We start from the raw sequence: 15,773 nt of genomic DNA on the forward strand, positions 1-15,773 counted from the left end.
TAAGCAGCACATAGTACAGACTCATTCAGTTAAATAAGCTAAATGAGCCAGGGCATCTGACTCTGCAGCTTCAGATGAAGCATTTGACCTTGACATGTGGTTTTATCTTCCCTCCTTCCCTTCTTCCTGTTGTCTTATTTTTATTCCTTAAAAAAAATATTTAAAATATGCTTTGTAATTTTAAATACAAACACCAGATGATATTAAGCTCTTCAAGGGCAGGGATTGCCTGCGCCTTTTAGATTCTGTTTGTTTGCCTTAGCAGTGCGGTGAGCGGTGCCCGGTGTGGTTCATGTGTTGTTCTGTGGGGAGACATCCCTAATAACTGGTCCTGACTGCAATAGAGGAATCTGTCTCTTGGTATCTTAGCAACCACAATTGAATCTTTTTGTCTTAGTAAAAGATGTTAATGACCCTTACCCTCAGGCCCTCCTCCACTTGAGGAAAAAATAATGGTCAGACACAGACCTTTTAAAACTACAGCGATTTTTTTTTTTTTTTTTTTTTTTTTTTTTTTTTTTTACTATAAAGCAAAATGCTAAAGAATAGAACCCACTGACTTTTTAAATAATTTTCACTGCTCCGGGGTCCCTGGGTGGCTCAATTGGTTGAGTGTCCGACTTCAGCCCAGGTCACGATCTCACCGTTCATGAGTTTGAGCCCTGCGTTGGGCTTTGTGCTGACAGCTCAGAGCCTGGAGCCCATTTTGGATTCTGTCTCTCTCTCTCTCTCTGTTCCTCCCCTGCTTGCATTCCGTGTCTCTCTCTCTCTCTCTCTCTCTCTCAAAAAAAAAAATTAAAAAAAATAAAAAAATTTCACCATTCCTTAACAAAAGTAGAATTTAGGTAAACTAAATTGTTCTGTGACAAGCCAAATCATTCAGATCATGAAGAACCACACTTTCAGTTGAGGAATAGAGAGAAGTATGTGCACAAACATTCCAAGTCCAAATGTGACTCTGTAGCAGGAAATCTTTGTGGAATACGCCTAAATGAATGTGCAATTAGGCGGTTTACTTTCTAAATGAGATTTATAGAGACTTGTTTGCATTTTCTACAGCAACAATTTAAAACTTTAGCTCGGTAGTTTGTTTCATTGGTGGAGTTTTGTCTGTTGGGGATAGAAGTACTGAAATAGATTTTTAAAAGATTCCTGTATTTTCCCTAACTTTAAGAATTATGTTAAAGAAAAAGAATTATGTTGTTGTGTTTTTATATATGTAGATATTTTTCTTTTTTGGACCATGTTCTGATATCTCATAAGACAGATAAATTTCAAATTATGTTTATATTTTAATAAATTTCTAATTATGTCTTCTTCCAGCCCATGAGGACATGTAACAGTTGTCATATATTTTATATGGTTTACATGAGTTAAAACAAAATTGGAAGGGAATTGTTAAGTCAGTGCTGATAACTTTGTCCTGTTACGCTTTTAAAAAGTTTTGAATCACAGACCATGAAATTAAATGTTAGTTGATTGATACATGTTCATGTTATATTTAATAAGCTGATTAAAACACAATTACAGCACCTTTGTATCTACAATCTTAATTCTTTGCTTCCCACTACTTAAACTGCTGAAATGTTTAGTTAATTTTCCTTCAAAGAAATCGCAGTGTGTAGAGAGAAGATAAGGTGTACTAAATGGAAAGTTGGACAGCATATTGTTAGTTAAGCAATTTGTAAAATGAACATTAGAAAATAATCCCCCATGTGGTCTGACTCCAAATAGAAGGGAGACCTAGGTACAAGAGTCACACTGGAAAATAATTTTCTTTTGTGCATTTGCAGTTCTTTTACAGAGTTTTTATTGATTCAAATGAGTGAGTAGAATTTTTTGACTTTCTTTTGTGGCAAATTGAAAAACAGAATTTTGCATTTAGTACTGTATTATAATTTGAAATGAGTTTATGTGCTATTTTTAAAAAGCAAAAGAACAAAAACATGGGGAAATCACTGTGTGATGTTATTTTTAAAGCTTCTCTGTTATTCTTAACAAATATTCTTAACAAAATATTGTTAAGAACAGTCATAAGAGAAGAGCTGTGGTCCCCCCACAGTTGGGTAATGCCCGGGTGGGCGAAAGCAGGGGGGACTTGGAACTCTGGCTTCCAAAGGAACCTGCCGAATAGAAGGAGATGGTGAGGAGAGGGGAGGTTTGTTTGTGGACAGTTTGGGGAGTCCTTTGTTCTGGTTGGTGATTGAGAGATGAAGTGAATTCTTTGGTTTTGGCTACTGTGGTGGGAAATTTGAATTTCTGGAGCTAAGATAGTATGAAGAAGAATGGAGTGAGAACTGGTATTCATTGTGTATCTTACATTAGTTTGTGTAATACATTCTGCAACCCTCAACACCAGTAAATCACACATCATTTACCAGGTGAGGACAGTGAGACTAAGCAGGTATACTAATTTGTTCAAGATCCATCAGTTAGACATTGGCACAGGATGGCAATTAAAGCTCAGATTTGCCTGATTCTGAGGTCTGTGCTCTTTGCATTTACTATGCTGCCTCTCAAGATATGTTACTTAGTTCAAATGATTTTCTTGCTTTATGGGCATTAGCTAATTCACATTTATCTGAACTTTGGGTTGTTAATAGCATTGCCAGATTTGGCTTAAAAAATGTTTACATTTCCAGTAAACAGTGGATAGTTTTTTTTTAGTATATATGTCTTACAGATCTCATATGGGATTCACTTATAGTAAACATTTATTCATTATTTATCTGAAATTCAAATTTAACTTGGCATCCTGTATTTTATCTGGTAATCTTAATTAAGAAAATGTTGGCATTACGAGTTAAATATTTACATGGCTCTTTAGAATTATCTTTTTAAGAGATCTCTAGAGTTGGTATAATGAGGTTCTGTTTTACAGGGGAAAAGTCCATTGGGGCTCTAACTGGACTGCATTCTTTAGGAGCACATGTATCAGGTATTACCTAGAGATGCAGGTGATTGTCACACATGTCCCCATTCTCCTACTTTGGTTACTTTTGTCTGTCTTTTGAGTCTGATGCTTCAGAGCTCACCACTGCACCAGTTATATAAATGATTGCTAATACTTAATGGGACTTTACTATGTTTCAGGCACTATTCTAGGTACTTTACATGTATTAAATCCATTACTGCTCTTAGCAACTTCATGACAAAAGTCCTGTTATTACCCTCATTTCACAAATGAGAAAACTAAGGCAGAAGAGAGTCCAGGTAATGTGTTCGTGTCAGGGCTGGGCTTTAACCCAAGCCGTCTGGCTCTGGAATTAGGACTTACAACCATTACTTAATACTGTCTCTTGAAGGTAATACTTCTGAAACCCACAGGCAAAGCTTCCAGGAGGAAGGTCTTTTAAGTGTTTCCAAGCCAATGTCATCTACTTTAGTATTTTTAATGATAAAAAACATTTTATGAACTATCTTGGAAGAGTAGACACCTCACCACACTGTTCCTCATCTTTTTTTTTTTTTTTTTTTTCCCCTTCTGGTCTGTCTTTACTGAAATGGATGTCTCTGTCCTTAAATACTACTTGAGTCCATGAGATGGTGAGTGGTTTTCCTCATTGCTACATATTTTACAGTTAGAAAGTAATTTGGAAGCAGTATTTTCCAGCTTTTAAATGGTTTCTTTTAGAAACTTTGATTATATGCCCAGTATTTGCCTGCTCATAAGGCTAAATAACCTCACGTACACTAAGAGTAACTCCTCGAAGGAAGTCACTGTTACTTTTACTTCTAAGGATGTCTCTCATATTATAGACCTGTCTCATTATTTCAAACCACTGTGCTCTGTTTGGGGAAGACTTAGTAGGCCTGGAGTGTCCTGCTCCATGTGAATTGATGATGCTCATGGATGGAATCCTTAACAAAGGAGGGAAGTAACTTTAGCACAGATTTAGAAATTATTGTGGAGGTTGATCTCATAATTGCAGGTGTCACATATCAAGGTACACAGGTCTTTTAAAGGACATTTAGAAAAGCAATAAAGGATCACAATTGGACATTGTGCATATTACAGCTGCAGGATGAACAAAACTCCAGCTCTCCTAACAGTGATGCAGATGGTTCCTGTGGTGTGGGATAGAATTACCAGTGACAGCATCTTACACCGGCTCAAAAAGTGCTGTATCTCAAACACCTTAGTGGAAGTGAAGCTGATATGCTTTGAAATCTATTAGATGACACTGAATCACCTGGGAAAATGGTGAGGTTATTCTGGAAACTTGAGTTCAGAAGCATTTGTAGGATTCAGCAGGTTTAGGTCTTTGGAAAACCTCAGCTTCATCTTTGACTCTCTCTACTCTGTCTTGGAAACTTCAGTCAGCTAACATATGCTCTTCATTTTGCCTCATTGGCCTCTTATTTCTATTTCCAGAACCATTTTCTAGCAGAACTTGTGCAGTGGCCTCATTTCCTGTTTGTCTTGTACACTGAAGTATATCCTTTACGCTCACAGTAGTCATTTTTGAAAACACAGAAGACGTTAACTTCCTTCACTAAGAAACAAGAATGGCTCAGAAGATTTTCAGTGGTCTGCCCCCGCTTCTGTTTGTATTTCTCACGGTACCTCCACCATGTAAGCTCCGATACAGCCACACCTGGCTGCCTTCTCCCTGAGATTGACACAGGACTTCATGGCTTAGTGTCTTTTCCATATGCTCTTGCTTCTATTTGGGATCTACCCCCTTTTCCCTCTATCCACACGATGACTATTCTAAGAATCTTCTGTCCTTCTGCTAGGAATTTATCACTTCTTTATTCCCATAGCATTTTGTTCTTATTTTTACTGTAGAATCCGTTTTCATTTATTAGCTTTTTTGCTTTGTCTTATTAGATGTTTGATTTTGTGTGTGAATGGATAAACTAGAACAGGACATTAATTAAAACTCACAGTTTATTGCTTGAGTTATGATAATACCAATTAACATGGTATGCAATGTCTTAAGTGTAAGACTGGATGTTACAATCAAATATGGAAGGGTTTGACAAGTGATGGAAGAAGCCTGTTGATCATTTGTTGGTAGACGATGACTTCATTACTAAAATAAAGAAGCTTTCTTGTTTTATAAGTCCTCTTTGTACTTATTTTTAAATTAGAGAATACTATGTTAAAATGGAAGTAACATGAAGCTTAAGTTGCAGTTTTTAAATGTTTATTATCTTGTTATAATTATTTTTGATGCAAGATTTATTATCTTTTCTTAACAGTTGGTACCTATTTAACTGAGTAGAATTAATGTAGTCATTAAAAAATAATTGTCATAGTAGTGGAAACCACAACAGTGTAGCAATGATTTGAGGGGCATGACTTCTTTGGGATGCATCTTTTAAATCATCTTAGGGCTGACAGAGCCTTTTTAAATATAAGCTAGTAGCTTAAAGATATTGATCAAAGATGATTAGGTTAGCAGAACAGACAGTGGCTATGTTAGAGCTAATTGTGTGTGTGTGTGTGTGTGTGTGTGTGTATGTGTGTGGTGTCTTTTCCTTTTTGTTTCATTTCTAGTTGAAGTAATAAATTTGTATTTATACTCTATATACCCTTTTCCCCCTATTCTTTTGGCTATACATTTCACTCATCTATCATGTACTTATTCAACTCTTGATGGTGTAGTCTTCATACCAGATGCTAGATTCATGAGAATTGACTGGTTGGGAGTTCAGGTTGTAGGTTCCCAAGTTTGTAGGACTTGGTGTAAAAGTATGTGGATGCCCTCAGACCCTTTGTGTAAACATTTGAAAGTTATAAATCAAACTGATACATGAGAAGTAGAATAGGTCTTTTCCTCCTACCTTGAGGAATAGCACAGTTATCAGGAAGGCCACACGTGGGTTGAGATTGCTGGGGCTCCAGTTCCCCACTGGAATGTGTTGAGTTTGTGTGGGAAAAGCCAGCCTGTGGGGCAGCCCAACCTCCTTTCCCAGAAATGGCCCTGTCCTAAACCAGGAGGGGCTTTGCTCACAGATGCACAGACACGCCAGCACTTTTCCCACATCCCTGCAAACTGTATCCCCCTGGCCATTGCTCAGGCTACAGAGATTACCACCTCCAGGTCAACTGTCCTTTAGAAAGACATATAGAAGGCCCCTTCTGGGCTCTAGAAACTGGCTTGGGGCTATTTGGACACATTTCTGGGTCATGGTGCTTAGGAGGGCAGGTCAAGGCAGGCTCTGGGTAGGCAGTTCTTTCTTTGCCTTGTGAAAGGGATGTGGTCAGAGGAAGAATAGGAAGATCCCTCAAGTCCAGGGCTCAGGGTGAGATACCCTTGCCCAGGTCCTAAATCAGTGCTGTGTATGCCCTTGAACCAAATAAAACTAAGTGTTCCTCCAGAGGATGAAATTGCCGCAAAGTCTTCAGACTACAAAGCTACATCAGGAGTCAAATTTCTAAAAATGGTGGTTTGTCAGCGAACAGTCACTAAGTGCTTAATTGTTCATGCACATTAAAAATAAGCAGTAGAGCTTTCAACATTACTAGGCTTTATATTATAGAAATTAAATTCTTTCAAGTTTTATTTCTTTATTTTGAGAGATAGAGCGCATGTGCACGCTCTTGTGCGTGGGCAAGTGGGTGGGGGAGGGGCAGAGAGAGAGGGGAGAGAGAATCCCAAACCTGACACAAGACTTGAACTCAGGAACGGGAGATCATGACCTGAGCCAAAGTCCAGAGTTGGCACTTAACCGACTGAACCACCCAGGCGTCCCTAGAACTTAACTTTTTTTATGATAAAATAGAGCAAATTTAGAGTTATTCATCCTTTACAGAACTTCTAATTGTGTATTCTTTGTTGCAGATATTTCCTCACTTACTTAAAAATAGTGATTAGCTGTTTTATGGGTTAGAGTGTTGTTAGAGTGGAAAACAGTAAATGGAAAGGTTTTCTGTGTGCTGTTCTAGCCCTGGTTCAATTTCCAAGTGTATTCAAGGGAAAGAAAAAGGCTGTGAATTGACCACTTAAGTAAATCAGTTTGCAACTCAATGTCCTAAGACTATTAAATCCAGAGGTAGGAATCTAATTTTATGTCACAAAAATTCATCCCATACAACTTTTCATAAAATACTATCCTTCTGATTGGTCTCATGTTAATATACAGTTGTAGTTTTACAGTAATTTAGGGAAAGAAATAGCCAATTCAGTGTAAAAGGGAATACTTGATTACTATATTGTATAAGAGCAATAAAAGCTAATTTACTGTTAGATTACTCAATATTGAAAGCTGCAAGAGGCTATCTTTTAGTTCATTCTTCATTAATTGTGCTATATTGTAGTGATATTAATGTCTATTATAGATGAGCTTTATGGAAGGCTTTTAAGTTGACATCTCTGAGCATGTACTTTGGCTCATGTAAATATCTTTGACATATATCCTGCATGATTGTTGAAGGGCAAATGAAGTGTCGAAGGCAAAATGGATTAATCAGTCACTGTGATTCCTTTATGACAACTCCAATGATAAACTATTCTTTGAAAGGGTCTTAACTAATAATAAATTATAACTGATGAAAACAAGTAATTGTACTTCAAAAAAAACTTGTTATTCATCTTCATAAAGATGATTTCTTCTAAATTCATTTTCTATGTTAGGTTACTAGAGTTTTGTTGTTAATTTTGGAGTCATTCCATTGTTCGTAGTTCTTTTACTGAGTAAGTAGCCAAATGATTAGGGCTTAGTTTTGATCTTTGTTAAAAATGTAGGTAAAAGTTGTGAGTGTTGCCTTAAAGACGGTAGTTCTCATAGAGTCATTTCAATAATTTACGTGGTTCTTACTGCACATATAGAGTAATAATAGCATGGGGCAGAAATTGTTGTCACTTACGTGCATTTGATTTCAGTTCAGTCTTGCAATATGGAGGTACTTTATATATTCAATTAGATATTATGACGGTGCTTAGTAAAATAAAAATTCTTCCCACATTGCATTCTTTATTTTTGGAATGGTAGCAGCACTCATTTTTTTCTAGGACTATATGAGTTTACTAGGGCTGCCATACCAAAGTTCTGCAGACTGGGTGGCTTATTTCCTTACAGTTCTGGAAGCTGCAAGTCCAAAATCGAGGAGTTGGCAGTGCTGGTTTCTTCTGAAGGTCTCTCTCCTCTGTCTTTCCTCTGTGTGTGTCTGTGTCTATCTGCTTGTCCTTACAAGGGCATATTGGAGTAGGGCGCACCCTCATGATTTTATTATACCTTAATCACCTCTTTAAATACCCTGTCTCCAGATACAGTCACATTCTGAGGTACTGAGGTTTAGGATTTCAACGTAGGCATGTTGAGGGGACACAATTCAGCCTACAACGGGCATAGAATGAATTCTTTGCAAACAATAATTATGGGTAAGCAGTATGTTTAAGACGTGGAACAATTTGTGTAAACATTCTAAATAAAGGTATCCTTTTCAAAACTTACATGTTAAAAATATCTTATTTCCTTTTTACCTGCTTCAATTATAGAGATGGGGACGGGGCAATTAAAAACATGATGATGATGATGACGATAGCAACTAATCTTTATCAAGTGCTATATTATATCCTGGGCTCATGTCTGAGCACTTGATGTTTTTTTCTCTTGGCATGGTCAGCAGAAAGCTTGAACATTCCCATTTAGGGGTAGGTTGGATTTTCTTTGCTTATCCCTGGGAATCCAGATGTGGATCTTGGCTTCATGCGCTGGGACAGGAGTCCAGGTTTGTACCTTCCTCAAGCAAGATGGGATTCTTTGCAGACCATTGTTTCATGAGATATCTTTGAATTTTCTATAGGTGCAGGCTTTTTAGCATGGAAAAGTTGAATTATCCAGGTACCCTTCTTTGGTGACTTGAAAGTGCCCCAGATCAAGAAAGTCCTGTAAAGACAATTTTCCACTGCCTTCCTGTTTGGCTTCTAGTTTCATACTTGTCGCTTTGTACATGCTCAGTAAATAACTCTAGAATGAATAGATCGATAGATTTTAGTTAAAGCAGAAGGGAGAAATACAGTCAGAGTAGCAATGCCCTTTTCAGAAGCTCATGCTTGTATTGTCAAAATACTTGTATTGTCTTCTCTGCCCTAGCAGATTTTCATTTTTTTTCAGTCGGTATACTGTACTTCAAATATTAACTTAATTATAGACAAAAGAAATAACCAGTTGACTCCTTATATTTTAGTCCTCCCACATGTTTGAGTTTTGGAAATAAATAGAGTGGTAGTTTAGCCTGGATGTATAGAACACCCCTATCTCTGTAAGATTTCATAGATAAGAGGTTGTTCTTGGAGGATCCACTTGGCTAGTAGATAGAATTGGTAACTGTGTATGCCTCAGCCGTTTATCATGTTGCTTTAATACTCTGCCAGATAGGGCTATGCTTAGACTTGTGGGTCTTGTTAAAAAGGTTTCTTTATAGTGAAATTGCAAATATCTTTAGATGAAGTTTCCAGGGTATTTGAGAAGGAGAAAAAGTCGTAGAATTAAGTCATTAACATCTACAATTTTCTTTTGAAAAAGACTTCATATACACTTGTGTTGTTTTATTAGTGTCAGTCTGTGCTTCCAAAAAATGGAGTAATTTGCAGCCTTTGGAAACTAATGCCTGTGCTTGGCAGAATTCTACTTCTCTGTATTCATAATAGTGCTGTTAATTACCTTATTGCTTTGCTGCTGGCTTTTAGATATAGTTTGTACTTAGGATTTTCTTAGTTTCACTTACTAAAATGGGGAGAGAATTTCAGATGTGGTATGAAAGGATACACTCTTAATTCCATACAATGAGAACAGTACTGCCAACTTGTTAACGCTGTTCAGATTTTTAAAATGAAGACAAATTCCTTACATTAGAGATAAATTATAATCGAATCAGGTACTATAATTATCATGCATAAATAAATGCTTTTTTTCCTCAGGTCATTTGTCTCATTTTTCTCATTTCTTTCTGACTTTGTACAGATTTCAGGGTATTTTTGTTATTGTAGCATTAGTGTCTTTTTGAGTGTCATGTGCATTCAAATGGAATTTCACTACTTGAAATTCACTACTTGAAATATTTGTGAAATTTGTAAATGTGTCTTCATATGAATGAAACATCTAAGGGCATCCAAAGGTCATGTAATGGAATGTGACTGAGTTGAAATCAGACATATGAATCAGACCTTTGTTGTATATTTGTGTTTTGATTTAGGTTGGTTGAAGACTTTTGATGACTACTTTAGAGAGATGACTCAGTATATTTTTAATAACATGGTCATCAAGCTGAAAGAAGACTCACGGAGGAAATTTATGTGGTCTGAGATTTCTTACCTTTCAAAGTGGTGGGATACTTTGGATAAGCCGAAGAAGGATGCTGTTAAAAGGTTTGTTTTAAGATTTTTTTTTTTTTTTTTTTTTGCAATTTGGTAATATTAATTAATTATATAGTGAAACACTTGTTGAATTTTTAGAGGATGAAAATTCTTAGCCTTCTATCTGAAACTTAAAATATTTCTCCAAATCTTTTTTTTCTTTGATTCTGCTTCATCTGTGGAAAAGTGACTTGAAACTGTTCTATTGAAATCCTAATGTTCCAACTCTGTCCCAGAAATTGAATTACTAGGTCAAAGGGGCTTAATATTTTAAATGCTTTTTGAAGCATATAATCAAAGTGACCCCTGGAAAGATTGTTTCCATGTACCAGTGTCTCTGCCTTTTGGCCACCAATATATTTTTTTTCTAAAACTTTGACCAATTTTGTGGTTGAAATATTTAAAAAATTTTTTAAGGTTTATTCATCTTTAAGAGAGAGTGAGAGAGAAGGTGAGCGGGGGAGGGTCAGAGAGAGAGGGAGACACAGAATCCGAAGCAGGCTCCAGGCTCTGAGCTGTCAGCACAGAGCCTCATGCGAGGCTCAAACTCATGAACCGTGAGATCATGACCTGAGCCCAGTGAGCCACCCAGGTCCCCTGATGGTGGCTGAAATATTTTAATTTGAAAATTTGATTACTGATAATGTTATGTACTTTCTCATATGTACAGGCAAAGTTTTTTGTGAATTGCTTGATGGTATACTTTTCTTCTTACTGATTTGTAAGTTTGTACACACATGCGTTAACCCTTATTTTTTCTCAAGTTATTTTCTTAAATCTTAGCATTTCATATACATGCTTTAAACATTTTATTGTAATCAAGCATATCAATCTGTTTTCTTGATAGCTTTACTGTCATATTTTAAAAGGTTTTTCCCAATCTAGAGATCAGAGGAAGAGTCCTTTTTTTCCACCCAGTTTAACTTTTTATCATTGACTTTTTAAAATCCTGAAATTTATCTTTTTAATATGGTATGGTGGGAGGTTCTGATCCCCCTGCCTCCCTCCTCTCTGCTCCCAAGAGTATAAAGATTATCTTAGCATGCATTGCTTTCTTTTATTTAGTATCACATGTACAGCGCTCACTGTTTTAGTGCCTGTTCTGATACTTCACAAATGATAACGGATAATCCTTGCAGCGGTCCTGTGAAGTAGGTACAATGACTGTCCTCATTTTACAGGTAGAGACACTGGTCGTCCAGGGTCACCCAGCTGGGACGTGCCTTGCTGGTGTGCTATCTGGTGCAGCCTGTCCAGCCCCACAGGTTTCCCTCCCATGCTGTGCTCTGCCGCTTTACTAAGATCTAAAATGTCCCGGTTTTTTCCTACTGATTTGATGTGCCATCTTTATTGTCTTTAAATATGCGCTGATTTCTGGGCTTCCTGACCTCTTTCATGGACTTTTCTGTTTGCAATTGTGGTTTGCTATGCTTCATTGACACTTAAAAATCTCCTCTTTCTTTACTGAAAAATTCTTCTAATGAGTGACCACTTCATTTTGCCAAAGAGTTTTAGAATTAATTATTAAAATCTTCCTACACTACCGAAGGAAAAAAAAAAAGGGTTTTGATGGAAATTGACATAAACATTTAAAGATAATTTGGAGGGAATTGGTTTTCTATCATTATCCATCAGACTTTTTTTGATAGGGTGCAGCACTCAAAAACTTTGTTAGTGACATGCACACACAAAAGATGGGAACCTAATAAAGATGCTAGTAGAGTTTTATGTATGTTAGGTGATTAAGAAATACATAATGCTACAATAAAAGACGTAAAGCTTGCTTGTGGACATGGGTGTCAGCAAGGGTACACGATGTGAGTTGGTGCAAAGTGGTAGAAAGTGAGTTATCTGAAATCTGATCAAAAGTTGTTCAGCATATGTGCATGGGTATGAAGACAGTGGACTGAGGTAGCTGGTAGACCTTGGAAAGAGAGAGAGAGAGAGAGAGGGTGTGTGTGTGTGTATTACGTATTCCTATGTGAATGGGTTCAGCTAGGTGTAGTTTTATGCCTCCTTCACTTACTGTTTCTCAGGGACAAAATTTCACTTAAGCAATACAAAATTTGTTCCCTAATCAATCACTTTGGAACACATTTTTGTTTTTGAGACAAAAAATTTTTCACGTAAGGAACTATACCTATTTTTTGCCACTGTTCCCCTGTCAGCTTCCTTTTATTTTAGGTGTTTTATTTTTCAAATTCAGTACCTAAGGGTTCATTCCTGATCTTTTGTTGGCTTATTAGCTCATTTGTTCATTCATTCTACAACTCTTTCTGACACCTACTGTGGGCAAGTTACTGTAAGGTTTGGGTACTCTTGGGCTGAGTATTTCTTTCTTCTTGATTGTAAATTGTATCTTTCACCATTGACAAATAACTATCTTTTCTCCATTTAAGAGCTAAAGTGCTATTACTACCAGTCACTTGTAGTTGTTTGGATTTACCTGATTTGTGCTGCCCTTTTTCCTTAAAAACAGGCAATTTAGAGTGGTAGTTCAAATGGCTGGTCACTGGAATGAGGCCACCTGGATTGAAATCCTGGCACTCCCATCTACTGTGTGAACTTTGGGCATATTACTTAACTTTTGTGAACCTCATTTTCTTCATTTGTCAAGTGGGGATAATATTGAGACCTCTTTTGGTTTTTTTCAAGGATTGGATGAATAGAAATAAATGCTTAAGACAATGCATGGCATATTCTAAGTCCTTAATAAATATTGGAAGCTCTTGTTACTTTAACTTTTATTTGTCACTCTGAGTATTTCTCTTGGACACTGAATATAGTTTTTAGTTTTGAAGTCATCATGAGAGTCTTCATCTTATTTTTTGTAACGTTTATTTATTTATTTTGATAGAGTGTGCACGTGTGTGCACAGGAGAGGGACAGAGAGAGAGGGAGAGAGAGAGAATCCCAAGCAGGCTCTGCACTGTCAGTGCGGAGCCTGACATGGGTCTCGATCTCATGAACTGTGAGATTGTGCCCTGAGCTGACATCGAGAGTCAGACACTTAACCGACTGAGCCACCCAGGCGCCCCTAGTCTTCATCTTTTAATAAAAGCATTTAACTATAAAATTAATGTTTTATTAAAAAAACCTTTTAAATGTATTGCTTCAGTGAAGTTAACCTTTACTGCCCCCCCCATCACTTCCCTGCTCAGATGTTTTTAGGATTTTAAAAGTTTTATCCATAAAATTCTAAATTTTCACCATGTATCTAGGTATGTGTATAACTTACTATTAACTTTTCCATATATCAATTCAGACATCTTCAGTTTATGTTTTCTGCTCTTATTATTTACTGTTTTTATTTCCTTTGTTTTAGGATTAAATTTTCTGGTTACTGAGTCTTCTGCACGTGCATTTTTTATTTCTTTGTTATATTTCCTGTGTTTGGGAGATTTTTCTTAAGGTTTCTTTTTTTCCTCTCTCAGGTTCAGTTCTTTGTGGTATGGAAGGTGTTCTTTTCTGGCTTTGAATGCTTGGTTTTAACTGTTTTTGTTTGTTTGTTTTTTGCCCTTCTGCATTCTTTACATTGTACCCTGTAAGTCCAAGTATTTTCCTCCTTTTTATTCATCCTTGAGCAATAACAGATGTGTCCACACCTGGAATTTGTCCCAAAACAGAGAGTGTAGCAGGCTTCCAGTTCCTTCCTGTTCTGACTACTTTGTTTCCTTGTGGTGGGTGTTGGTTAAAATGGCTGGCCGGCATCCATTCCACCTGGTTTCCTTTTGGGAAATGGTCTGTCACACACGTAAGTCAGACTCTCCATCTTCCTGCCTCAGGTCAGACAGACCAGCTATGACCTGAGCTCAGCTGATCAGTATAATATTTCCTAGGGTCTGAATCTTCGGAGAGTGAAGCGAGGGTGACAGATGGAAGCAGGGGAAGCAGACACGGAGGGAAGGTTGCAGGCCATCCCTCACGGCACTCGTGCATTCCCAAGACTGTTCCCATCCGTGACATGATCCCTGTGATCCCTGTAGCACGGCCTCTCGTTTTCTTCCAGCCCTTCGTTAAGCCTGGACTTTTAGTCCTCGGTTTTGCGTGCCCAGGAGAGTCTCTCAATGCAGTTGCTCTCCAGAGCCAGCAGGTGTTGCTTGCAAACAAGAAAGCTGGCTGATGTATTTCCCCCTGCTCATATCCTTTGTTGGAGAGCTGGATTCTGAAAGGCTGCATGAGCATCAGGGGCCCAGCAGCTGGAAAATATGTCCTTGATGTGAGCAACACTAGCCGAGGGGAAGAGACGAGCTGGGACTGTGGGAAGATGGAGAAATTTATGAAGTGTCTGCTCTTTGCGCAGCCCAGGATTGGCTTTCTTCATGTAGCATTTTTTTTTTTTTTTTTTTTAATATGACCTGTAAGCCAAGTAAGAGCTTTGGCCTGTCTGAAGGTTCTGCTTCATAAGAGTGTAGGGAAGAGTCCAGCCAAGTCTGAAGGAAACTGGGCTTGCTGCCTGCTGCTTTTGGTAAGGTGAGGCCATGCTTGGTTCCTCCCAGTGTGGCTGTATTAGGGAGCCATCCTCTGTAGCAGTAAAGACCTTGGGGTGGAGAGACTTCTGCAGGAAGACCCCAAAGAGAGAAGCATGAAGACTGTGATTAGTGTCTGTCCCAGGATTCAGCTTTGCTTCAGTCCTTGGCCCTCCAACTTAGGGGCTGTTGCCCAGTTCTCTCTGAGTCTTTTCTCTTCATGATTTGGGACTCCTCGTTGGTTTCTCTTGCAGGGCAATTGCAAGTCTGTACTTGAATTCTTTCTTTCACACTTGAATTCTTTCTTTCACCTCCACAGTATGTCAGAAATGCCACCAGTTTTATGGCATGAGGGTAGTCCCCTTTACCTGATTCTATCTGGATGCAAGTTTCTATCCCTTTTTCTTTTCTCTTGGCCATTTTAGTTAGGTTGAACTGTATGATATTGCCAAAATTGTACCATTTTTGATGTACGAAAATGTCAGTTTCACATGCTTCAACCTAATACTAAGAAGAGAGAATGGTAAGATGTTGGGAGTGGGAATGCACATTAGAATCTAATGTTCAGTCTTTTGTCTTAACCTTCCTTTGAGAGATGCTGTTTTGGCAATGGGAAATATTCTGGAATATAGGCCTTATCTTAATGATATCATTTTGCTTGAAGAATGTATTGCTTTATGGCAACAATAGGGCAAACGAGTTTTATTTCTGGTCAAGCTTTGGCACAGTTTTCTCCCTTCTTGTTATAATCATTCACTTTTACTCATTTATTACATTTATCTGTGGAAAGAGGGTAATAGCATTTTCTTTTTCCTATTTACTTAAACACAACATTCTTAATTCTCCTTGCCTGAATGCATGTTTTTTTGGGAAAAGTTAATAAATACATAGGTGTGCTCTCATTATTTAAAATTCTGAGCTTGTCCCAACTGGCAGTAGTGACAGATTTTTTTTTTTTTTTTTTTTTTTTTTTTTTACTGCTAGTATAAGGCTT

At 37.5% G+C, this 15,773-nt stretch overlaps 1 protein-coding gene across 1 annotated transcript in view; it reads left to right on the forward strand.

The window, feature by feature from the left end:
• Positions 1-15,773, forward strand: part of MAN2A1 (mannosidase alpha class 2A member 1) — a 167,300-nt gene that overhangs the window by 30,293 nt on the left and 121,234 nt on the right. Inside the window, exon 4 of the mRNA XM_045500567.1 lies at positions 10,151-10,322. Within this exon, the coding sequence (XP_045356523.1) occupies positions 10,151-10,322 (172 nt within the window). The remainder of the gene's footprint in view (positions 1-10,150; positions 10,323-15,773) is intronic.

The sequence above is a fragment of the Leopardus geoffroyi genome, chromosome A1 (genome assembly GCF_018350155.1).
Source record: "Leopardus geoffroyi isolate Oge1 chromosome A1, O.geoffroyi_Oge1_pat1.0, whole genome shotgun sequence".
Lineage (NCBI taxonomy): Eukaryota > Metazoa > Chordata > Mammalia > Carnivora > Felidae > Leopardus > Leopardus geoffroyi.